At 40.4% G+C, this 27,608-nt stretch overlaps 2 protein-coding genes across 2 annotated transcripts in view; both read right to left on the minus strand.

The window, feature by feature from the left end:
• LOC136260446 (uncharacterized) overlaps positions 1 to 1,155 on the minus strand; it is a 135,330-nt gene extending 134,175 nt beyond the window's left edge. Inside the window, exon 1 of the mRNA XM_066054171.1 lies at positions 1,026 to 1,155. Coding sequence (XP_065910243.1) covers positions 1,026 to 1,059 — 34 coding nt within the window. The 5' untranslated portion in view covers positions 1,060 to 1,155. The remainder of the gene's footprint in view (positions 1 to 1,025) is intronic.
• LOC136239899 (protein turtle-like) lies at positions 1,063 to 9,812 on the minus strand. The gene is made up of 6 exons (XM_066030667.1): positions 9,779 to 9,812; positions 9,375 to 9,686; positions 2,771 to 3,097; positions 2,337 to 2,651; positions 1,392 to 1,715; positions 1,063 to 1,340 (listed from the first exon to the last, which is right to left on the minus strand). Exons 1-6 carry the CDS (start codon positions 9,810 to 9,812, stop codon positions 1,063 to 1,065), a joined length of 1,590 nt encoding a protein of 529 aa, XP_065886739.1.
• Between the last annotated feature and the right edge of the window lie 17,796 nt (positions 9,813 to 27,608).

Here is a 27,608-nt window from a genome sequence, read left to right on the forward strand (position 1 = left end):
GATGTACCTTTTGGGGTTCCAACGAGTGTAGGTCCTCTGCACCTTGTCTCTTCTTTCATCTTCAATCAGGCTGCTTGTTTTCTTCTTCAAACAACGAAACCATATCGAGGCGTTAATTTTCCGTATCAACACTTTCTTTAAGCAGCATAATAGACACCACAAGATTATTTAAGGCGCTTAGACTATGCTACTGTACGGAGGTACTGTTACTAGATAGCTTCACGATAGGTCACAAGATCAAATAATAATAATCACGACCATTCTTTATTCTACGCATTGTCAATCATCGATTGAAACCACGATGACACACCCCTTTTACACTAGGTGACAGAATAGTTAGTCAGTGACCACACACCTTCAAAGTTGGAAGGCTGACTCTAATAATCGATCGAAAATCGCGATGACCACGCCCTGTTTGGGCAAGTGCACAACTTTGCAGACTGACTTGAGATACTCTAATACAGCAGTCACCCTAATAGAACAGTCACATGTTTATAGCTATCTGTATGCTTTAACAAAAACTAAACAAACTAGTATATTAAAAATTATAAATTTAAAAATGAAGAAGGGATCCAAGTGGTAAAAAGTAGTGAAACAAGAGGTGAACAATAGTAGCTATTACAGCATAGCTTGGTGGGAAATCCCTACTTTGGCATTGGACACAAATTGCTATACCATGCCAAAGCAGGGATTTCCCACCAAGCTGTGCTATAATAGCTACTATTGTTCACCTCTTGTTTCACTACTTTTATTGCTTGGATCCCTACTTCATTTTTAAATTTATAATTTTTAATATACTAGTGCAATAAGGCTGCAGTATAAAGTTTTAGTCACTGATTTTTCTGTCTTACTTCATGTAGTGAATAAGGATATAGTGTCCACATATAAATGACTACTGACAACAGTTGAAATGAAAAGGGTAAATTTAAATGTAGTTAACCAAGCTTTATATTATCAAAGTTTTCTAGTACTTTACATATAAGTAAGCGTGTCACTTTTACATTGACACAGTGTTACATGCTTACCCACTACGTCCAGTGTAACACTATCATTAGCCATAACTTATGGGCTAGTGTTGATCACTACTTCACACTGGTACATTGTACCATCATCAATTGTGTTCAACTGTGAAATGGTGTAAGTGTCTGTGTGTATTAGTAAACTATCCATCGCAGTTGGTGGTGTATTATTGGTCCTCATCAATACCATATTTCCTCTACTCCATATAATATCCACTCTACTGGTGATACCTCTCACAGCAGTTACATTACACTCCAGTGTTAGTGACTGACCAACTATCTGAGTGTTGGGGGCAGTGACAGTCACACTGGGAGTGGGTACTATAGTGTACACAAATAAAGGCATACAATAATAAAAGATGTATGGCTTACCAGTAAGTGCTTCCAGTATAACTGATGCTGATCCACTAGTTTCCAATATCATCACATTACACATGTATGTACCCTCATCTTCCTCCATCAGGTAGGTAAACTGGATACTACTAGTGTAATTGTTACTACTAGAAGTGATTGGATTGATGATCACTCTACTATCATTTGTAATAGTGTCTCCTCCAGGTCCCATCCAACTGATCATTACTGAACTGGACTCCACTCCACTAACTGTACTCACTGTACACTGGATCAATCGGGGACTACCCACCATAGCTCCTTGTATGGGATCAGATGGTGATATGGTGACAGTAGGAGGAGGAACTGTGCACAAAAAGTACATATGTGATTACACGTGCAACTGTTTCAGAGAAAAGGAATGACAAAGTGCAGAAGGCAGATAATCATTGGAACCACAAAAGAAACATCCCAGCAGTGCATTTGCTACTGTGGAATGAAATGGTGGCTGTGTGCTGCTTTATTTGGTCTCTAGCCTTGCGACTGTAGTCAGTGAGGCAGACAGGCCAAAATATGGGCTTTGATAATTGTTTTTAAAAATTCTATATCTGGCCACCTGGGTTTTCTTATTTTCAATGCTAGTAAGACTATTCCATAAATGTGATTTTAATCACATACAATATTTCTATATCATTTTTATGACGATTATTGATGCAGCACTTTTAGCAGCATGTATCATGTCAGGGGGGAACCCTACTAAACATTACTACCATACTGATTGATACTACTACAGTGATCATAGGAATGTTTGGCTCACCAACGACTGTCTTGAATAATTTGTAGAAAGGAGCTCTACTCTACATATGTTATGGATTTTTTCCTAAGCATTATAGTGACTATGTTTAACTAGCTTGTTACTCCTTTTGTTAATAACATCTAGCACAACCAATATAGTTACTTCATCTCATTCAAAAATGGAACACTCACCAATCACATCCAGTGTAACATTACCAGTAGCTGTTACTACTGGACTAGCATTGATTACTATTTCACATTCGTACTCTCTGTCTTCATCGTCTGTGCTCAACAATGAGATGATATAAGTTTCTGTGTATACCAGTGAACTGTCCATCATCATTGGCGATGTATTATTTGTTCTGCTCAAAACTACACCATCACTACTCCATATAATATCCACTCTACTGGTGATACCTCTCACAGCAGTCACATTACACTCCAGTGTTAGTGACTGGCCAACTATCTGAGTGTTGGGGGCAGCAACAGTCACACTGGGAGTGGGTACTGTGAGCATAATAATAATAATACAAAACCACATGAAAAACAATGCTACATCTACTCTTACACTCAGTACATTATGTGGTGTAAACATTTTTTTCGTACTTTTATGCACAATAAATTACCATTCAAAGGCTCCAGTATTACTGATGCTGATCCATTCCTACCAAATGTTGTTACATTACACGTATATGTACCCTCATCTCCCTCCATCAGGTAGGTAAATTGGATAATGCTAGTGTAATTGTTACTACTAGAAGTGATTGGATTGATGATGACTCTACTATCATTTGTAACAGTGTCTCCTCCTGGTCCCATCCAATTGATCATTACTGAACTGGACTCCACTCCACTAACTGTACTCACTGTACACTGGATCATTTGGGGACTACCCACCATAGCTCCTTGTATGGGATCAGATGGTAAAATGTTGACTGTAGGTCCAACTGGAACTAAATAATATGTTACAGTAAACTTTTTTAGTATCAAACTAGAACAAATGTACAATGTTTCAGTAAAGATCAAATTCACAATTGAATAATGTAATCTAATTTTAAACAGCCAAGCTGTAAAAAAAGATGTGTCCCCCAAAAAGCCATGGTGAAAAAAGATGTGAAATCCAAGTTGGCAGCCAAGAAATGATTGTGATGGTAGGTAAAAAGCAAAAACAAATGATGACAATTCAGGTGAATTTGTGCTGCCTCCTCCAAGGTTCACTAGGACTCAGCAACAAATTCACCTGAATTGTTGTTATTAAAATTTTTGCCATTTACCTACCATCACAGTTATTTCTTGGCCACCAACTTGGATTTCACATCTCTTTTCATCATGGTTTTTTGGGGCCACACCCTTTTTTACAGCTTGGCTGTTTTCAATTAGATATCACTTCTTTTTGTATTTGTATATTCCAAAGCAGGCCATGGGTCTGCTTTGGGGCTTCTTTTCATCTGTCTTCTTTCTTTACTACAGTAAGGAGAAGGAGATTTTCTCAACAGAAAGACACTTAACTATATAACTATTCCAACTCATTATATACAATTTTGGACAGTTATTCCTTGTTATGTCACTAATTATATTACTAAAAGTAATTTAATCTTATGTATTAACTTAGTTACAAAAGTAGCTGAACTCTCTACAGGTGAGTTGTTTGTAGCTGAACTGTCCACAGGATGATTTGTTTGTAGCTGGACTCTCTACTAGGTGGCTTGTTTGAAGCAGCACCCTTTACTAAGTGACTTTAACAGAATTCTCTACTGGGTGACTCGTTAGTAGATGAACTTTCTACAGGGTGATGTGTTTGTAGCTGAACTCTCTAGCAAGCAGATAAACTCTCTAGAGGGTGATTTGTTTGTTCACAGGATGATTTGAATGTAGGTGAACTCTCCACTGGGTGTCCTGTTTGTAGATGAACTCTATGCTAGCTGATCTCTATACATGATGGCTTGTTTGCAGCTGAGCTACCCACAGGGCAATTTGTTTGTATATAGGTGAATGCTCTACAGCTCTAGAGGGTGATTTGTTTGTAGCTGAACTCTCTATTGGGTGAGTAGCTTATAGCTGAATTCACAACATTTTTGTAGTTGAAGTCTCTACATGCAGGGTGACTTATTTGTGCCAGAACTATCTACAGAGTGATTTGTTTGCAGCTGAGCTCACCACAGGGTGGTTTGTTTGTAGCTCAACTCTCCAATGGGTACCTTGTTTGTAGCTGAACTGTGCACAGGTGAATTGTTTGTAACTAAACTCTCTACTGGGTGACTAGCTGACAGCTCAACTCGCTACAGGTTGACTTGTTTGCAGCTAACTCTCTACAGGTGACATTTTTTTCTGCAGGGTGTCTTGTTTGTAACTGAATTCTTCACAGAGTGGCTTGTTTGTAGTTGAACTCTCTACAGGTGAGCCGAATTCCCTACTGGGGGATTTGCTTGTAGCTGAATTTTCCACTGCATGATTAGTTTATAGTTGAACTCTCTACAGGATGATTTGTTTGCAGCTGAACTCTCCACCAAGTGGTTTGTTTGTAGCTGAACTCTCTACTGGGTGACTAAAATTGTTTGTAGCTGAACTCTCTACTGCGTACCATGTTTGCAGCTGAACTCTGTACTGGGTGACTTGTTTGTAGTTGAACTCTTTACAGGGTGACTTTGCGTATAGCAGAACTCTCTACAGAGTGACTTGTTTGCAGCTGAACTTTCCACAGGGTGACTTGATTGTAGCTGAACTCTCTCTATTGGGTGACTAGCTTGTAGTTGAATTTCTACAGGATGATTTTATTGTAGCTGGATTCTCCACAGGATGATTTGTTTGTAACTGGACTGTCTAGTGGGTGACTTGTTGTAGCTGAATTCTACAGGTTGATTGCTTCTAGCTGAGTTCTCTACATGATCATTTGTTTATAATTGAGCTCTCCATAGGATGATTTGTTGTAGCTGAACTCTCTACAGGATGACCTGTTTGCAGCTGAACTCTACAATTAACTTGTTGCTAGCTTATTTCTCTACATGATGGCTTGTTTGTAGCTGAACTCTCTACAGAGTGATTTGCTTGTAGCTGAACTCTCTAGAGATGATCTGCTCCTAGATGATGTCCACAGGGTGATTTGTTTGTAGCTGAACTCTCTACTGGGTGACCTGTTTGTAGCTAAACTCTCTACAGGTAACTTGTTTCTAGCTGATCTCTCTACACTATTGCTTGTTTATAGATGAGTTATCTACAGGATGATTTGTTTGTAGCTGAACTCTCCAGTCAGCATCCAGTATATCTACATATTTTACTAGTAGCACTTCTTTTCCTATGCTTTTTTCTTGTCTTTATTTTTTAATTTATTTTATATTTTATACAAGAACAGTAGAAAAACTGAAGCAAATAATCAGTCATAACTTCGTGAATGTTCATCAGATTCCTACCAAACTTGGTACTGAGATTTGCTTTATGAGCCCTTAAGTGTGCCAAATTTCAGCCTAATTGGAGTATTCATTTGTGTTTTATGACAGATTTTGCAAAGTGTGCGAAATGAAGATGAAGAAAAAATGAATGAAACACTGGCTGCTTGTATCTTAGGACAATTTTCTTCAATATGGTACAAAGACTCCTCTACCTGGCGGACACTTCTGTAGCAAATTTAGTTCCAACCAGTAAAGGAATCGTGGAATTACATATGTGTGAAAATCATGTTGTCTTTCTTCCTATCAATATACTCATGATATGGTGTGCCAGCTTCTTGGGCCACATGACAAACTTCAAGAACTATACTACATTGTTTAAAGCAGTTTGTTCAAATACCACTACCTTAGCAATGCATAGCAATGTAATTAGAAAATTACAAATAATTCACCAATTACAAAATATGAAATTACAATAACTATTTGATAACTCTGTAGTGCTAAATAGCATTATTATTATGCACATTGTTGATTAATTCCAACTATGTATTATAACTAGCTAAATAGTACCTGGTTTTTAGAAGTAGCACAACATCATCTTGTTTTAGTAGATAATCACGCAAAATGTAGCACCTTGTGGTGAAAAGTACACTCTTTAGGGATTAAAACATGCTAGGAACTTTAGGTAATGCTAGTTCACACAAAAATACTTTTCAGTGAAACAAAAAATCTATGCAAATTCCAACAAAGCTATTACTCAGGGAGGCAAGTCTCAAAGAATTATACCTATAAAATATTTAACACATCTGCTCATGAAGAGTTTGAATATTTTTTGTTTCATTCCTGTAGCCCAAGGATATGCCATACATGTTTTATTTACGACGTGCAAATATAAACAACCTCATCACTGTTTCTTCCTTTAAAATGCTTTCACACTTACATGCACAAGTGAATACTATATAGACCAATTCCAATAAATCACGTAACTTGTTCCATATCATAGCCAGATGTAGAATGCAATGAACAATAGAATGTGTTGTGGCTGGTCATCTACACGTTTTAAAAAGTCTGCTCAGCAATGATTTGGCTATACACCTTCGTGATTGAGACAAACGTTTAACAAGTTGGTTGGTTCTCTACTTAACTATAGTGAAATAGGTGGAAAGGTTGGGGAGGTCTGATTTTGTGGGAAGGTGTGGGAGATGAGCAACATTGAAAGTCACTGTGTTTGTAATGGTGTAGCAATATGAGGTACTAAAAGAACAGACATGCAGAGATATGGATTGGCCAGTCAGCAATTAGATTGATTACAGCAACATTCAACTAGTGGTTCAATTGCCACTGTGCTCCAAAGGATGATACTGTGGGGCTATATATACCAATTCCTTACCTTCCAAAGCATCCACTGTTCAAGTAGCCAGCAGCTAAGTTTCCCTTGATTTTAGATAGTTTTTAAACCGAGGCTGGCTGTATCAAGCGAGCTCCAAAAGGGGAGGGAAGTGGGGGACCAGAAGGAGGACAAGAGGCTGTTTAAAAAATTGAAAAGGAAGGCATAGGGATGAATTAGGCCAAGTCATGGGCCGTTCAGGTCTGAAAACTGTCTTAAATGAAAGGAAAATTACAGCATAGGTCTTTATTCAACACCACGGAGCTGTACACACACATACAGCCATCTTCAGGCTGACCAGAGCTCCATTAATGCCCCACACCGCACATACGGATCACCACTGGGCTTGGGAAAAGCAGCCAGCAAAACCAGACCACTCAAGTCTAGCTGATTTTGATTGTGAAATTAGATACAGTAGTTTATTGATGTAGCTTTGTGTTCTTTGTGAAAAATCGAATCTGCTGACATAGGTGATAAGACCTGTTTTCCCAGACTGGGTCACAAATATTATCAGACATGAAGCTAATTATACAAGGGCAAATTTGTTTTTCCCAGAGGTCATTCATCACTAAGTTAAAACGTGTGAAAATTTGGTACATGTAGCTTCAACCATTGGCAAGCTACAACACACTAAATCCTTAAAACCAGATACTTTTAATAAAACAATAAGACCCCTTTTCCCAGACTGGGTCACATTTTAAGAAGACATGGTGGTATTGGGACGGTTACTGACAAGGAAGCAGTGTAGATTGGGTTAGAATTTGTGGCAATAGCAGACTGACTGTTGGCATTTTGAGGAGCTGTAGGGTACATGTAGGTGGACTGTTCTGAAGTACCACCACTATGTTGTCCATTTGTGCACAGACTAATGTGGTGTTTCCTCTAACAGTTATAGCTGGAATTGCACAAGGACACTTTGTGGTGTCCAAGGAAGTTGTTGCAAAGTTTGGCTTGAAGCACTGTATTGCATTGCTGCTTAGGATCTTTGAATTATTCACACAGAGAGAGGGTCTGTGGGCCTGCACAAAATGGAAATTGTGGCTTGCTCTTGATTGTTGTGATGGGTTTCTTTGTGCCACTATGAAGTGATGTTGTTGGTGAAGCTACAGGAGAAAGAGGTTCTGTTTGTGATCTCATCTCAAGTGTGTGTATGCAGTTTGCTCAGAATAACTGCTTGTAGTTCTGATAGTGACCATTTCTTCGATTCTTGCCATGTGCCCTTATTAGATTCTGCTTGGTTTTGGATGGCAGCTTACCCAGAACTATTGGCATGAGAAGACAGCCATAGGAGTCCGGCTTCCTGAGGGTTAACTGATAGGCCGGAATGTGTCCCTCAGTTGCACCCTAATGCAAGTTGACTAGGAGAGTCAGTCAGGGCTTGCATATGTGTATCCACTTGCTTGTATATCTGTTCGAAAAATTCCTTCAATATTGGATGGAATATTTATAAATTGTTATTGGTCAACTGGAATCCAGCTGACATCGACTGCACCACCAAGGAGTTGTTGGCGGAAATAGCTGAGTCCACACTGTAGTCAAGGAGGGGTTGTTGTGCACTGTTACCTTATAGAAATCCATAACTGTAGAAGGGACTTCCAGTGAACATATCTAGCTTGGGAAGTTAGGTTAAATGTTGATGAACTAGCAATGATGGTGGTAGGAACTTCATTCCTCTGTAGTCACCAAAGTGGAAGTGGCGGATGTAAGGTGCTATGCCTTTGTTGTTGATATTGAAGAGTTGATTTGTCTGGTTTGCAGTATCTCATTTTTATCTCAGCTTTGTCTGTAGTATGTACCTTCAAGGATCTTCACATCTAGACCTGATATCAATTCTTTCTTTTACTAAAGTTGTCCTACTTATATTTCATGATTGCATTAGGCAATCTTGCTCAAATTTGATATGATGGGTGCTGAAGGTAAAGGGAATTTGCAGCATATAAATGATTTCAATTTGAAAGGGGAGCACAGAGTTACAGTGTACGTATGCATAAAAATTGTGTTTTCTTTCTTCCTGTAAAATACTCATGCTGCAGCTTTCTTGGCCTCATGACATACTACTGTGTATCTTGATGTATTGTTACATTGTATGTACAGGGCTTTGTAAAAGATTAATGCCCAGTACACTAATGCTTACACTGTAAAAACGATTTTGTCATTTTAACAAATTGTTCATCATCACTGTTTTGGATGCAAAAAAATTCCCAAACAAGAAATTACAAAACAGTGGTAACAAACAATTTGTTAAAATGACAAAATCATTTTTACAGTGATAGCATTAGGGCAAGGTAGGTAATGGTAGAGCTTGGTGTGGTAACTACATTAGTTTGTGTATATAAGGACATAATTACAATGTTCTTGAATAAATGGTGGACTCACCAATGCACCCTGGGGTGTGCCAAAGTATTCAGTTGATTTTACACACACACACATATATAATCTGGACAACAACCATGCACTAACCTGTCACATTCAGTGTAACATTACTAGTAACTATTACTGGTGGACTAGTGTTGATCACTACCTCAAACTGGTACACTCTACCATCATCATCTGTGCTCACTTGTGAGATGGTGTAAGTGTCTATATACAAGGTCCCTGTTATAGAAGTAGCACTGACTCCTTCCATCCTCTCAAGTTCTATACCATCACTCCTCCATATAAAATCTACTCTACTGATGATACCTCTAACAGTATTCACACCAGACCACAGTGATACTGGCTGACCAACTATTGGAATAGTTTGGACAACAAGAGCAAGATCAGGAGTATGCACTGTGAAAAGAAAAATAGATAAATATAAATATAAATGCAAGGACATGCACTGCATTCTCAAGTCTAAGTTACAATGGCAACAGATACCATACCATACACATATATGTTTATATGCATATATACCATTTTAGCGTGGGCGTTCAAAGGCGCCGCTTGGTGTTTAACTCGCATATTGCCTGGGCAATATCATGGGACAGCAGTTTGCCAATGACTTTGACACCCAGCCAGTTCAAAGAATCGATGCACTTTGACTCATTATATTGAGCAACATAGAGCTTTGTATTGTGGGACTCATTTTTATGAAGTTTAAATCCTTTAAACATAGTTAATGGTGGGAGCAGAACGCCGAGTCTCCTCCTGTCAGCAGTAGGACGGCACTAATAAGAAATAGCGCTTTAATAAGAATGTTGACGCATGCGCAGTTGTCACATGAGGCCAGCTGAGCAGCCGCTAGTGAGTGTTCCCCCTTAAACAGGATGAAATCTAAGTCTAAGAAGAGAAACTCTACTGCCAAGGGCGGCACTACGTCTCGTTCAAGACAGATGGACTCCGCTTCTATGCGCGGCTCTCGTTCTACAAGTACTCGCGGCCCTGGATCTGACGTTGCTACCACCCGTTCAAGCAAGACCAAGACGAGCAACACACAGCAAGAGAAAGGTGATTCAAGCGCCGCCGTCACAAGATCAACACGCAAGAGAAAAGCCACAGAGCCAAACAGCCAGCAGAGTAAACGCCAGAAGACTCGTCCTTTGACTACAGACGATATTCCTACCATCGTTGAGGCCGTCAGAAAGGCATTTCCAGAGTCGTCTAACCCCGAGCCCTTGGAAGAAACCGCCCACATCAACGATGGCACAGACTCCGAAGACAGTGTTGAATTCGGTGAGCACAATATATATATATATATATATATATATATATAATTATATAAATTTAGTGTTAAATCCTAAGAATTCGGGTGCATAGTGCCCGTGATGACACTATGCAAGGGTGGACTCCCATCATAGCATCTTCCTTCCAATGAACATCACTGCCCCCCCCTTCAGTTCGTGAGGTATAATTGCAAGAGACTGCTTGTTCAGCAAATGCACTGTTACCAGTGGGGCCGTCAACACCTCTTAATAGTGGCTTCACCATATTAAACACCAATCAATATCTTTGCTACTACCAAATGCTGCCACTTAATACCTCTGCTTACCATCAGAGACATGCTATTTCATTAGAGCATATCTGACAATCCCCCCCCCCCCCCCCTTCCAGCTGGTGTCTGTAGCATATTATATACCTACCTCATTCCTCCTTAGCCTTTGAGGAACTCCCAACCGCCAGAGAGCTAGAGCACATTAGAGAGATGAGATCATCCCGACAATCACCCGCCCCCTCAGATGCCACACACACCAAACGTCAGGTTGATCACCAATTACCTATCTTACTTAGTGACGGCTTACCACCAGTACCAGCCAGGTTGGTGAAAAGAGTCAAGCAAGGGATGTTTGTCGAAATGGCAGAGCTATTCCCAGATTACCTAAGTTCCGCAGAAGCCAACACTGAAGACCAACCCACTAGCTCAAAGACAAAACTCCAGGAGGTGAACAACATTCTTGACTGGATACAGTGCTTTGGGGTATATATGGCAATACTCTCCAGTTCTGCACCACAACGGGTTGCTGACCTGGTGGGCTATCAAAGCTTGATTATTTCTGCCTCACTATATTACCGGGAAGGTCACTGGGCAATCTACGACCGGAGATTCCGCCTAAAAGCATCTGCCTCCAATATAAAGAAATGGTCGGCCATCGATGTCACCATATGGAATACAGTATTCCCCGATCATGCTTTAGGGAATTATCAATCTGGCCGATCTCAACTGACAATCCCAGCTAACTCCTATCGCCTGTCCCGCCAACCAGCATTCAATAACAAGCAACAAATCTGCCTGAACTGGAATGAAAACTCAGAGGGATGCTCTCGCTTCACATGCCGCTATGAGCACATATGCTACCGTTGCGTACACAACCCCCGTGTTACTGACAAACGTCATAAGGCTATAGAATGCCCACACAGAGAGAAGAGGGCAGCCACCCAACTACAAAAGGGGCCACCAGCATTAATGAGCCTATAAGCTCGCAGCACAGAACTTATTCGCTATGTAACTGTTCCTAATGTTGTTACTTTCATTTTTTTCCTCCCCCTTTACCTTGCTTTAATTGTACCCTGCTTTAATTGTACATGTGTCAACACATTTCATTAATATTGCAATTTCTGATGTGCCATACTTTAATATTAAATACACCTAAGTTAGCACACTTGACGGCTTAGGCCACTGCATGCGTTTCCGCTTAACACAGATCTTTCCTTGCAGCCTTCTCAAGGGAAAACATCATCGGAATACACCTGAAGGACATCTGCAGCCCATATCAAGAATGGATCCCAGCTTGGACTGCTTACCTTTCTGACTCGGCTGCCAACATCAAGGTACCACAGGAAGCTACTGCTATCACGACACCATTGATTCCAAAAAACTGGGCATTACTACTATCAAGCCATCCCAACCAGGAGCTAGCACAATTTTTCATTACTGGAATTTCACATGGCTTCCGCATTGGCTTCAAAAAACCTCCCAAGCCCCTTAAGTCAGCAAAACATAACCTGGAATGTGCTCTCCATCATCCAGACATCGTTACACAGTACCTTGCTGATGAGATTGCCCAGCACCGGATTGCTGGTCCTTTCAAGCGACATGTCATCCCAGAAGCACACATAAGCAGATTTGGGGTCATCCCAAAAAAACCACCAACCTGACAAGTGGCGTCTAATCATTGACCTGTCCCACCCAGCTGGTCGGAGCATCAACGATGGCATCTCAAAGAAACTCTGCTCCCTCACATACATCACTATTGATTCCGCCATTCAGTACATTCAGCAACTAGGACAAGGCACTCTACTAGCCAAAATTGATATTAAAAGTGCATTCCGGCTTCTACCTGTCCACCCCTGTGATCGTCACCTGCTGGCAATGGACTGGAACCGTGACATCTACATTGATACTTGCTTACCTTTTGGACTTCGATCAGCTCCAAAATTGTTCAATGTACTAGCTGACCTGCTATCCTGGATACTCACACAAAAGCAAATTTCGCCAGTCCTCCACTACCTGGATGATTTCTTAACTCTAGGACCTCCAGGATCCTCAACCTGCACCCATAATTTATCTACTATCAAAGAAATATGTTCCACACTTGGTATTCCACTTGCTCTGGAAAAGGTGGAGGGGCCATCACACTGCCTCACCTTTTTGGGCATCACTTTGGACACCAAAAGAATGGAGGCTTGCCTGCCAAAAGATAAATTACAACAAATTCGCAAACTTTTGGCAACTTGGCTTAGCAAGAAGAGTGCTACAAAGAGGGAAATACTATCCCTAGTGGGATTGTTGCAGCACGCTACAAAGGTGGTAAAACCTGGTCGCACATTTGTAGCCAGAATGTACAGCGAGGCAGCCCGTCTCAAACGCTTATCATCCTTCACCCGACTCTCGAAAGCATTCCGCTCAGACCTGAGGTGGTGGCACTTATTTATACACAATTGGAATGGCGTGAGCTTCCTGGAATGCTTGTCACCACCACTGCCACCAGACACTCAAATCCAAACGGATGCATCAGGCACCTGGGGATGCGGCGCCCTGTTTCAAAATATCTGGCTTCAACTGAAGTGGTCCACAGAATGGAAGCGAATGGATATTATGGCGAAGGAGCTAGTCCCAATTGTTCTAAGTTGTGCAATTTGGGGCCCTCTACTTCCCAAAAAGATATTGGAATTCAAGTGTGATAATCGCGGCCTTGTCGATGCCATCAACAAAGGTTCATCAAAGGCACCTGTAGTCATGCACCTGTTAAGGTGCCTGTGGTTCTTCTCAGCCCTTCATGAAATCACAGTCAGAGCTTCACACATCCCGGGAGTACTCAACACTGCAGCAGATATGCTCTCTAGGAACAGGACAGCTCAATTTTTAAGTTCTCATCCTTATGCTTCCCATATTCCGACACCAGTGCCAACCCCGCTGCTTAGGATTGTCTCCCCAAGATGCCTCGACTGGACCTCCCCAGCTTTCCTCCGACATTTCAGACGCATTATTAACTTGACTAGGAAGGACACATCCCACTTACATCACCAGTGACAATAACTAACCACACATAATGTCAACACGTATACATGCATAACTTAATTTAGATTGATCTTGTATGTCCTTAATGTTGTACAACACTTCTTAATCTTACTTGTATATTGTAATTGCATGCACTTCTCAGCACATCCAACCCATCTCAATGTGCTGCCTCACCCCCTGTAGGTAGTCCAGAACTATCTCCCAATGCTGGTACTCTGGACCAGGGCCAGCTCCACACTTCAGCTCGTCAGTTCCTTGAAGCAGGGTTGGCCAAAGCAACTAGAACTACCTATGCAGCAGGCATACGGCGATACACCAATTTCTGCAAGGCTGCTAAGCTCTCCACTACTCCAGCAACTGAGTCGACACTAATATTATTTGCAACACACCTGGCAACTGCTAACATTTCACAGGCGTCCATTAAAGTCTATCTCTCAGCCATCCGACACATTCATGTCTTACAGGGCCTGCATGACCAGTTCAGCCAACAGCTTACACCGCGGCTCCAGATTATCCTAAAAGGTATCAAGAAACACCAGGCACTCACTCACCCTCCCAGAGTACGCCTCCCAATTACCATTCAAATCTTTAATCAAATTCGATGCATTCTTTCACACAAGAGGCCCTCCTACTCAGACACTATGCTTTGGGCAACATGCTGTCTTGCTTTCTTCGGCTTCTTGCGGGTCAGCGAATTTACAATTCCCAGTGCAAATTCATATGACTCTTCCTGTCACCTGTCCTTCAGGGACATCGCCATAGACAGCAGAGATAACCCCCGCCTAATGAAAATCTTCATTAAGCAGTCAAAGAGCGACCCCTTTAGAAGAGGCGTAAACATTTACTTGGGTGCCACGGACAGTGTCATTTGCCCAGTAAAAGCTATATTACCTTACTTGGCTATGAGAGGTGGCCAGGCTGGGCCTCTCTTCATGACTCAGGAAGGACACGGCCTCACCCACCAAATGTTTAGTTCAAAGTTGAACTCCCTGCTGATCACACTTAAGCTGGACCAGAAGCATTACAATACCCACAGTTTTCGAATCGGGGCTGCAACTTCAGCGGTCCAAGCCAAGATATCTGACAGCCACATTAAAATGTTAGGACGCTGGCAAAGTAATGCCTATCAGAGCTATGTCAAGACACCACCATCAGAGCTCGCCAAGCTAACTAAGAAACTGGCAACGAGCCTGTAAGTGGAACCTTCTCAAATAAATGTTACTCATTTTTTTTTTCCATGTGTACTCTCTATACATTTGAATAAAGCAATGTATTATGAATCACTTATGCATACTCCCGCGCAATAGAAATACATAGACACGAATAAAGGAGTATAACAATATTGGGGGAGACACATAACACATGTATACAATAGTTAATAATCATACACTACTTACCACAAGAGGCTACTTGGGTGAAAGGTTCCACCATCCTTCGATGGTCCCCCTTTCTGTGGCTTGAGTACAAGGAATTCGGAGGAATGAAAGCAATTCCCTGACTCCAAATTCCGCCTTACCCAAGTATCCATTGTCTTAAAACAAAAGAGCCAATACATGTTTGGCCACAAAAAAATAGAGATGAATATTTATCCAGCAAAGGTAGTCGAGACCCCATACATTTACCAAATTACCCCCACAATCAATAGATCGTGGGAGGCGAAGAATGCTCATGGGAATGGTGGCTATTGATATGTTCACTCCAAACAGGTGAGCGACCAACATTAAATGAAGTTTAAATCCTTTAAACATAGTTAATGGTGGGAGCAGAACGCCGAGTCTCCTCCTGTCAGCAGTAGGACGGCACTAATAAGAAATAGCGCTTTAATAAGAATGTTGACGCATGCGCAGTTGTCACATGAGGCCAGCTGAGCAGCCGCTAGTGAGTGTTCCCCTTAAACCCCTCCCACCACTGGTCTTATGCACTGTATGTTGTGCTAATTTTATTTACAATGTTTATTTGTGTAGCTGGTGCCAACGACCGGCATGGCCGATTATAGTCACATCTTGTGCAGTAACACCTTGTGTGTGCAGAATATATGCTTACAAGGCCGACTAAACTCACTTACCATAACTGCATATATATTGTGTGTATGTGTACCTAGCAGCAGCTCCCAAAGCACAACTAGACAACACATTTGAGGCACCAAATAAATGTCTTATTTTTCAAATTTTTTCACCACTGTAGACAGAGCTCCACATGGATCAGACCAGATGAGCCACAGGCTGACTATATAGGCACAACTGCCACCCAAGTGTGGCACTATTACCACTGTCCGGTTCGCAAGGGCTCGTCAGCTGCTTTCATTCGAAGCTAATGCTGGCACCTTGCTCCGAGGGTGGGGGACGCACACTGCTAACCCCCTAGCAACTGCTGTCCCCCTCCTTACACTGGGAGCACCAACATGCTGTTGTTCTAATGGCAAATGTTGGCTCCAGCACGGCCAGATAGTTGAACCTACATTCTGACACACCGTTGTCAAGTGTAGACATGCGACTCCTTCTGCGCCAACTCCAGAAACAGAGCACCATTAGCTCTGGCTGCAACGCAGCATCTCCATTCCTGCTAGTAGGAATGTGACAGTATTGAGGTCTCACCTAGGATGACTGCCTTATATATATATATATTATAGGCTATGCCCAAGGCGGAGGCTTGAGTACAAGGAATTCGGAGGAATGAAAGCAATTCCCTGACTCCAAATTCCGCCTTACCCAAGTATCCATTGTCTTAAAACAAAAGAGCCAATACATGTTTGGCCACAAAAAAATAGAGATGAATATTTATCCAGCAAAGGTAGTCGAGACCCCATACATTTACCAAATTACCCCCACAATCAATAGATCGTGGGAGGCGAAGAATGCTCATGGGAATGGTGGCTATTGATATGTTCACTCCAAACAGGTGAGCGACCAACATTAAGTAGTGGTTGCTAAACTTAGTACATTTGCTAAGATAGACTAGTTGGCTGTTACTAAAGGATAATGAAGGCACAAAATAATTGTTAGGGCGATTGTGGATGCATATTTCTACCCACCGCATATCAGCCTCTGAACAGACCACGGAACAGCAAAACTACTACTGCTACATTGAAATAGGTTAGTAACTTACAGTACTTAACTTAATATAATAACTTACTTACTGTCCCAATAGTGAAGTTAGTTGGCTTAACTTAGTACAAAAATGATAACAATATAAATTCCATCCCACAATCATAAATTTTCTAACATTGCGTGTTGAAGCATAGTAACGTATTAATGACGTTTTAACGTATGGACAACATTTTGATGGCTATTAGCCCACGTTATTAAAACCACAATCAATCTTCAGATGCTACTGTATAAAAGAAACGGGACGAGTTCTTGTTAGTTCTTTAACCTATTAGGTGAGTACGCCCCAAGTGATATATATCACTTATACCACGGTTGCTTGTGCTGACATATACACCCGCAGCCCTCGGGCTTTGGGTGTATATATCAGCAAAATCCCTCGCAGCCATGGTATAACTATTACGTGCAGTACACTACTACAATATATAAATTCTACTAACATATGCAATATGTGTTAACTGAATTGCACTGTGGTGGGACATTGTACTGTAGCTATTTTGCTACAATTACAAAAGACTACATGCTAGTAGATGACATACTGCACTTAGTTCCCCAGTTAATACTAAGTATTGAACTAGATACATCATCAACTGTTTGTGAACCTAATCACAATTACTATGTTTACAATAAGTTTTCAAAACATCAAATGATGGTGTTATTGAGACTGCCAACAATCACATAATATTATTAACATTAATTAGCACATTAGCTCAATATATTCTGGAGAAACCAAATCCCTGCTTGAAATATACAGCATTACTTACATTATGATCACATTACCATTTAGAGGCTCCAATATAACTGAATTAGATGCTGATGCTAGATTAGTTAGTATCGTCACATTACACTCATATGTACCCTCATCTCCCTCCATCAGGTACATAAACTGGAGACTACTAGTGTAAGTGCGACCACTAGAAGTGATTGGATTGATGCTCACTCTGCTATTATTTGTAATAGTGTCCCCTGCAGGTCCCTTCCAGCTAAACATCACCAAGTGAACATTCAGTGTGAGATTTGTAGTTGCTGTGCACTGGATTATCAGGGGACTATCAACATTGGCACCTTGTATGATACCAGATGGTGTTATGGTGACAGTTGGTAAACTAACATCTACAGAGAATAATGCATAGAAAAGTTACAATAGTTAGTTTTGACACTCTAAATGGAGGGATAGAATGAAGCAGGAATCCATCTTAAAAACAATGAAAAAGTACATGTAAGTAGCATAATAGAATAATCCTATGTGAAATAATTTCTTCACTTCAGTATTGTAAAAATTTACACAGATTTAAGCAAAAGTATATATTCTACATGGCTAGCTAAGTATTATTATTATTATGATTAATCTACAACAGAGTCACATACAACACCAACATGGCAACCTACCCATAGGGCATGTATAAAGAGTTCCATAGCCAGCACTTAGAGCAGTAAGTGTATGCTGGTGGAAATGGTACACATGCATACACAGGAAAGGAGTTTAACTGGTAACAGAAAACCACAATACTAAAACAATTAAAATAGTGTACAAAATGAACACTCCGAACAAAGATGACCAGAAAGCACTTTAAACCAGTTAAAGCACTGTCACTCTTGTGCAATATAAAAAAAATAGCACTCTGTCATGGTCTCAAGCCGAATACAGCACTCAGCTTTGCCTTGTGCTATATTAGTCTCTTGCCCATGCCATTGTGCTATTTTTCCCACATTGCACTCACAGTAGTGCTTAAACTAGTGGCAATGCCCATTATTAACATCTTTACAGTCATTGCTTGCCTGCCACCTTTCATTTCACAACTATTTTATCCCTAATTTTTGAAAGGAACACCTTTTTAGGGCTTGCCTGTTTCGTCATATCTGTACATCTATAATCTTAAGTACTGTATGTACTGTAGCATAGGTAAGTTTATGATAGTACCATCATTAATGTTTACAATTAACTGTTTGAATACATTATCTGTATACTGTGTCTCTATCTGTGTGCTGACAACTTACCACAATTACTAAACTGATGTGGATTCCCAGTATGAATATTCTGGTACCACCTGAAAGTAATGATAACTCTATATGGGTATTATTAACCATCTTGCTCACGTTATACTATCATAAGTTGTCATACTTAGTAGTGCTTTACAACCTCGTTGATTCTCATCAATATTTTGGTCCCAGAAGCAATGAGGATCACGACCCGCCACACATTCCCTAATAACAAGGAAATAGTATAATGCAAAGAAAATTCTCCAAACATTTTCACTCACAAGCAAGTGGAGAATCGACTACATCGATGAGGAGGTACATGATAAATGTAAGCATCAGTGCTGACCAGAAGATGATCCAGTTGATTATTAACAAACTAAACAAATAAAACTACTAAATGTTACATGTGATGTACACAAAGTGAAGCTATTGTGTATAGTCACATTGGTTACAACAAACCTGTGGTTCCATGTTCTGTATGGACAAATTATCTGCCAACTACAGAAATTACAGTAATATAGTTATTGTACAGAAGTGAGGTACAAGTGTAGGAATTTACAAGCTAGTGCGGATGATTACTAAAAGTGCTTAAAGGAGCATCACACAAATTTTAGCTTACGTATATTTATGTAGTTAGCACTACTCCAGCATGACTAAAGTGGTGATCAAGACATGTTGTATGGCCCAAAAAACATGGAGTTTAACTAGTTAAATTAGGTTAATGTTGCAGTCAAGCATGCATGAGTGTATTATGATAGTAACTAACCTGAAGCTCCACCATGACTGGGGGGAAAAGATTGGGCAGGCGCACACATGAAAAGGGTTGGCAATAACTGGAGAATAACACTGCACATGTGTTACTAGAAAAAGGCACGTGGAGAAGTGTTAGAACGCATGGTGCTGCATGGCATAGTGAATCTTGTCCCACGCACACCACTCCCCTCTACCAACTATCTCATATTAGTATTTTAGAAGATGATAATCACAAAAGGATTGTTATTATTATTATTATTATTGTTTACTGAGCAGTCAGCCCTGCTGGTGCGCTCAGGAATCACATAAACAAATACATTAGGTACAATAATATGATTGGAGTCTAGCTGTAATTAGATCAGTATCTGCAATTTCAATTGTATCAGTTGGTAGTATGTTCCACTCATTTATTGTTCTTGAGAAATAGCTGTTTTGGTATGCTGTGGTGGATGAGGTAGGTAAAATATAGTGAAGATGGTGGTATTGTCTTGTTGGTTGTGTTTTTGGTAAGTAATAATAAGGAATTTGGAGTGATAACGGTTGGTAGTGTGTCTTATGCAATATTTGTAACCTAGATAATTTCCGACGAATTTGTAATGTAGGCCATTTCAGCTGATCCAACATTAGAGAAACTGAACTGAATCTGCCATAGTCATTCAACACCCAGCGCGCTGCTCTTCGTTGTACTTTCTCTAACTATGAAATATCTCCAACGTGGTAGGGATCCCAGACAGCAGATGCATACTCTAGTTGTGGTCTCACCATTGTTAGGTAAGCTGATTCTTTAACTTGTTTTGAACATTTGTTTAGATTGCGTTTTAAGAAATTGAGTGTTCTAGATGCTTTATTGACAACATTTGATATGTAAGGTGACCAAGACAGTGATTTATGAATTAAGACTCCTAGGTACATATGTTGATCAGATATATCTAGTATGTGACTGATCAGATATATGGGGTGTAATGTAATACATGTATATTGCCTAAAAAAATTAATAAACGGGGTGTGGAGAGGTGAAGCATGCACCACAGACAGTCCCACCAGGGAGCTTAGTAAATCCCCCCATTTTTCCCTTGTCTGTTCCATCTTGAGGCTAGCTCAGGATGTGACAGTGCAGGGTTTCTATTAGAAACATTGTGGTATGCAAAAATTCTTGTGGCTTCAGAGAATGTTAGAATCCCCAAGTATTCCTACCTCCAAGCCTTTGTAGTAAAACATTTTTTATACATCATGCAAAATTGTTGAAAAAGGGGCCACCTATTTGAGAATTAATAGGTGAATCCATGGAACCCTGCACACCTACCAAAATAACCACCATCTGTTGACAGTGGCAACCCGCTCACAACAGGGTAAGCCCTGCTGACCAGGCTAAACTGACAAGTAACATTAAAGTATATTAACAGGAAGAAAGAAAATGTGATTTTCACACCTATGTAGCTCTGTGATCCCTTATCCGATTGGAACCAAATTTGCTACAGAAGTGCTGGCCAGTTAGGGGAGTATACATACTAAACTTGAAGAAATCGCTTCTTACATTTTTGAGATATGAGCGACAAAATTTCATTTTAATTTCTTGGTTTTTTCTTCTTCATTATGCACACTTTCCATAAAACAAGAATGCGTGCTCCAATCGAGGTGAAACCACTAAAAGGGCTCATTACAGCAGATTTCAGTACCAAGTTTGGTAGGAATCAGATAAAATAAGATGATATTCACGGATTTTTATACCAAATATTTGCGTAAAATAAGGTCGAAGATCTGTCATGCCCACAGGGTAAACCCCTTGAAGGAATGAGCTGAAAATTGCTATGTAGATGGAGTAACTATCATAGGAGTGCCTTTTTGTGGTTTGAAATGAATCCAGATAAAGACCATCAATATATGACACAAAACCCAACCTGTGTCGCAATTATGGGATCGATTATTATGAATGAAAAACTATTAGTTTTACGCCTATCAGGCAAACCACTTAGAGCAATGGGCTGGAAATCTGTATGTAGCTGGAATAATCATCATAAACAGTCTTTGCAGTAGCACAGAAGAATCGGATTACAAACCACTTAGGGGCAGATGTAGGATTATAAAAGGGGGGCCTAACTCAAGGTACTAATCTCTTAGGTGGAACTGTGCAAAGTACACCTCCCAGCATGTAAAGCATCCTGAAACTAGGGGGGTTTGGGGCATGCCCCCCCCCCAGGAAATTTTTGAAAATTAGATGCTAAAATACTGCAATTTGGAGACATATCCACATAAAATGCATATTTCTGCCTATAGATACTTTATATACTGCCTTTAGATATATTTATACTGCCTTTCTGATATCATTCCATGTCAAATCAACCAGGAATTTAGGGTCACCTCTTGGATTTTGACAAAACTTGGTGTGTTTGTAGTACCTGTGGTGCTTATCACTCATGCAATTTTTTAGCTCCATACACCCCATAGTTTCTAATTTATGACCACAAATATTATGAATATTTCAAGAAAATTTGCTCCATATCTAGTTACAAAATCGACTGTAACTTCGCACTGTGTAAACACAATTTTTACTGATGGAAGACTGTTGATTGACCTTTCCAGTAATCCCTAAATTATGGGACATCTACTTAATTATGGTTTCAAAGCACTGTATTAAAAACTTTAATCCTTTAGATTTTGAAAAATGCTGCTTGAAATTCTTTGAATTTTTTTGTGAACAATGATTGGATCATGGTCTATGTTTGATAAATTTTTTTGTGGTGGGACCACAATGGGCTCAAGAGATATAATGAATTATGTTGTGGTATGCAGTAGAATTTTGTAGTCTGTTATTGCTGTATGGGGGTGTACACCTCCAATAACCGCTCACACCTGTATTGAAAGACGATTTATTTGCTGCAGTTACTTTAATTGGATATTAATGTATAGCACCAAAGCATCAACTCTTTCTAGCAAATCCAAAAATGGTCCTAATTAGACAAGTTGACAGTGTTGGGAGTAACGCGTTACTTGTGTAACGCGTTACTTATGTAACGGAGTAACGCGTTATACGTAATATTATTACTTTAGTGGTAACAAAGTAATATAACGAAATACGCTATAAAAACAGGTAATATAATGCAAGATACTTTACTTACAAATGTAACGCGTTACCTAAGTAATATAGTTACTGTAACGAGTCTAATATTACGTAATATTATTACTACAAGTAACGAAGTTACTAATCTCGTTAGTTATCCTCTGAGTAACGCCTAGCCACAACGAAGTAACGAGGCCTACTGAATGAAACTTATTCACCCGCTTCTTACTTATAACCAAGATTTGCATATTGTCCAACATCGCAATCATGTCACGTGATAAGGCGATAGTTTCACACGTGACAGCTAAAGGCTGCGGACACAAAGTAATATAATATGTAATATTATTACAGTTACTTTATTTTATGGGTAATATGTAACTGTAACTAAATAGTTCAGCTGCAAGTAATATGTAATATGTAACTAGTTACTTTTACAAAGTAACTTGCCCATCACTGCAAGTTGACTTTAAATTACAGATCCGACCTGACAACCATGTGTCCATAAACATGTGTCCATAAACATGTGTCCATAAACATGCGTCCATAAACATGTGTCCATAAACATATCATGTGAAAGTTGTACCATCTCTTCAGAAATACCTTCTTTGTTTAGTTGAATCCCACTGTAGTGGACTTAGCCCTATTTATGTGGTTGCATAGGTACACACAACAAAACTCCTCAAAGGGATACGTACCTGGACACCTTGGTGAACAGGATGCCTATTTATATTCTCACTCTAGTCGGTGGCGGATACAGAGGGGAGGTGGGGGGGCACAGGGAGCACATGCCCCTCTTCCTCTCCAAAAAAATCACACAAAAGATCAAGATACTCCAAACGAGCAGTCCATCAATTACTCTAACTTCCACGGTAATTGCAACTTGCATCTGTAGCACTAATCCATGGACATATGTACACTTAGCTATATAGCCTGCTAGGAATTTAAGTGCATTTGGTCTTTTGCATGTCATTCTATACGACAACTTACTTTGAGTTTGTAACGAACTCGTGACTGCATGTCACTGCATGATCCCTACAGCCCTTGATCAATGCAGACTACTTAGAAAGCATGTTTTATTAGATATGTAATAGTTAGACTTCAGACCACAGGGGTCTAAGTAATTTAGTAACCCGATGGCTCTGTGTCGTGGTGCCTTCACTTCGCTCAGGCGCTACTACAGGGCCTGAGGGTTACTAAATTACTTAGACCCTGGTGGTCTGAAGTCTAACTTATTTAGACCCTGTATGTACTTGTTGTACCTTAACACTGTTGACAGCTGCTTGTAACAGAGAAATGTAGCGTTACTTAGTAGAAACAAGCCATCACTCCACCAGTAACAACAGTCGTGGGTTCAAAATTAATTGATGCGTTGCCAGCGCTACTATTACAGGTGCGCGTAATAAACATGAAAGGGGTCTAAGTAAACATGAAAAGGGTCTAAGTAACTTAGACACCTCCAAAATCCACCAAATCCACCACAAAAAGGTCTAATTGTGCTTAAAACCACCCTACAGATGTACTTCAAAATTTTCAGTCATGCGATCCAGTGTTTTGTGCTTCTGCTTTATATAGCTAACTACTATGATGGTCATGGTGCACTCCTCTTGCCAAATCCTGGATCCACCCCTTCTTATGGTGCACATACATTTGGACCAAGATACTTCTGTGGCTTCAGTAATATGAGCACTGTATTATGGTCCTAGGAATGGAGTGGTTTTACTGTATACAAGCATTACTTGCACCTCAATGTGTGAAATAAATTACTAAATTACTTTAGACCCTTTTTGTGGTGAATTTTGGAGGTGTCTAAGTCACTTAGACCCTTTTCATGTTTACTTAGACCCTTTCATGTTTACTTAGACCCTTTTACATGCACCTGCACTGGTAGCGTTGGCAACGCATCGCCACCTGAAAATTAATTTTAAACCCGTAACTGTTGTTATGGGTGGAGTAATGGCTTGTTTCTACTAATGAACGCTACATTTCTCTGTTACCAGCAGCTGTCAACATTGTTAAGGTACAACAACTACATAAAGGGTCTAAATAACATAGACTTCATACCACAGGGGTCTAAGTAATTTAGTAACCCTCAGGCCCTGTAGTAGCGCCTTTGCTTCGCTCAGGCACCACAACACAGGGCCATCGGGTTACTAAATTACTTAGACCCCTGTGGTCTGAAGTCTAACTATTACTTATGCTCATGACCACTTTGAAGATCAAATCATACATGCATATACGTAGGATGTAAACATGTTGACCACATTTTCATGTGCATTTGCCTGTACTGATCTTCAAAGTGTGAATGCAGCAAAATACTTTGAAAAACCATTGATTAATTACAGTACTATAAATCACACATTGAGGTACAAGCAAGTGTTCATAATATAAAAAAATACTCTAGGTACAAGTAATGCATCTACTGTATACAGTGTAACTCTTCTATTCCCTGGACCATTGATAAAGTGAGAAACCACAGACTTGTCTTGGGTCCAAACGTACATACAATTATAAAATGAGATCAAGAAAACATATCCTGGATATTAAGGTGTCTGGGTTTCTTTTTTGAGGAGGTCTGTTGTACCTATGTAGCCATGTATGTAACTTGAATAGTGTGCAGTGGGGCCATGTATGTAAGTGCACTATGGCGGGATACGACTTAATATAGTATTTCTGAAGAGATTGTACAACATTCACATGTTTGTGGATGCATGGTGATCTCATTTAAAGTCCACCTATCTAATAAGGACCATGTTTTGGATTTGCAAGAAAAGGTTGATGCTTTGGTACTATCCATTCATATCCAATTAGAAAAGTATAAATTTGCTGCATCATATAAATGGTCTTTCAACACAGGTGGTCATTAATACAGGTTGCACTGTACATAGACACCTTCACTCTGCAAGATAAACTTGGCATGGCCTTGTTGTAAGTGATTATTGGAGGTGTAATTGCTAAACAATTCCACTGCATACCACAACATAATTCATTATATCTCTTGAGCCGATTGTGGTCCCACCACAAAACTTTTATGACATGTAGACTATGACCCATTCATTATTCACAAAAAAAATTCAAAGAATTTCAAGCAGCATTTTTCACAATATAAAGGATGAAAGTTTTCAATACAGTAATTTCGAACCATAAGTACGTAAATACCCCATACTTTAGGGATCACTGGAAAGGTCAATCAACAGTCTTCCATCAGTGAAATTGTGTTTAAACATATTTACACAGTGCGAAGCTACAGTATGGTCAATTTTGTAACTAGAGATGAACCAATTTTTCATGAAATATTCAAAATATTTGTGGTCATAAATCAGAAACTATGGGGTGCATGGAGCTAAAACTTTTCATGAGTGATAAGCACCACAGGTACTATAAACACACCAAGTTTTGTCAAAATCCAAGAGGTGACCCTAAATTCCTGGTTGATTTGACATGGAATGACCCATATGGCTCTCTGCTGCAGCATTTTCTAATGGAAAGGTTTGAAACAAACATACCACTATTAATCTTTTTCCTGGTCTTGTGCAGCTGACATGGTGAACTTCGTGTTGGGCATGGCCGCCTTAATGGCAGCTGGCATGACAACTTGAGACTTGGTGTGCCAGCTGGCAACAATTCCAAAAACAAATGATCAGTTGTTCGAATCCGCCTGGTCAATTAACTGCATTGTAGTGGGCATCACATGCTAGCTGTTTTGATCGGCATTAAATAGAATAGTCATACAGTTTCTATCACCTCCACGAAAACTCCTGCCCATTATACGATTGCCTCTTCATTCAACATGGATTCTATTCCCAATGAGTGCGAAGCCTTAGGCCTTGTAGTTTTCTCAAACATTATTTATTTATTACATTTCGGAAGGCTCAGTTTCCATATCAACATGTAATTGACTAATTACAATGACACATGACAGCCATTTTGAAGTACACGTGATCAAAAATACATCAAATTACGTCATCGTTCTGTCTGGGTATATAACTGCCACGTGTATCCACTTGACCGGCTTTTTATTTTGGCTTGACAGCAAGTTGTTTTTTACGCGACGTCGACATAATGACCGATCCTAGTGTGATTAGTGAAGAAATTGTTAAAGAATTGCTGACTACCGTGAAGAGTCTTCAGGCCGACGTGGCAGAGTTGAAGAGCGGGGCCACTGGTGGCATCAACCCGCCGACCGGTTCTCCCGGTCCTGCCACCCTACCACTGAATGGTAGCGAGGTACGTGGCAACCCTCGAAAGAGGCAACTATCTGGAGAGGAAGCGGAGTCGTCGGGCGACGAAAACATAGAGCATGTAGAAGAGGAAGCTGAAGGTGACGGCACCTTCACGCTATCCGAAGAAGGTGACGCCTTCATTGAGACAGCCTTCAAATCGAGGCTGGATGACGCGTCCAGAGAAAATAAAAAGGCGAAGCTCGGGCTTCCCAAAAGCAAGTGGCTGAAGTCGCCGCAGCTGGACCCATTCATCGCTTCCTCTATCCCCAAAGACGTTGTCAGGGCTGACTCCGCTGCCGGAAAGACTCAGAAATTCTGGCTAGATGCAACCGCACCTCTGACCTCAATCGTCGAGAAGGCGGATGCAGGTGAAATAGACCAAGCTGAGGCTATCCAAGGGATAAGGGCCGCCCTGGTACTAATGGGAAATGCCTCGCAACACCACGCCATCCAAAGAAGAAAGGCAATACTGCAGCACCTCAACCCGCAACTGAAGTCACTGGTGAAGGATGAGGATTTTACTACTGCAGCCCCCTTCCTGTTTGGACCAAACTTCGGGGAGATTGCAAAGGAACGACTGGAGGCGGCAGCTCTTATCCAGAAAACTCAACCAAAGCCTCAACAGAATTTTCAGAGGCGCCA

This window comes from Dysidea avara, chromosome 1, assembly GCF_963678975.1.
Source record: "Dysidea avara chromosome 1, odDysAvar1.4, whole genome shotgun sequence".
Classification (NCBI taxonomy): domain Eukaryota; kingdom Metazoa; phylum Porifera; class Demospongiae; order Dictyoceratida; family Dysideidae; genus Dysidea; species Dysidea avara.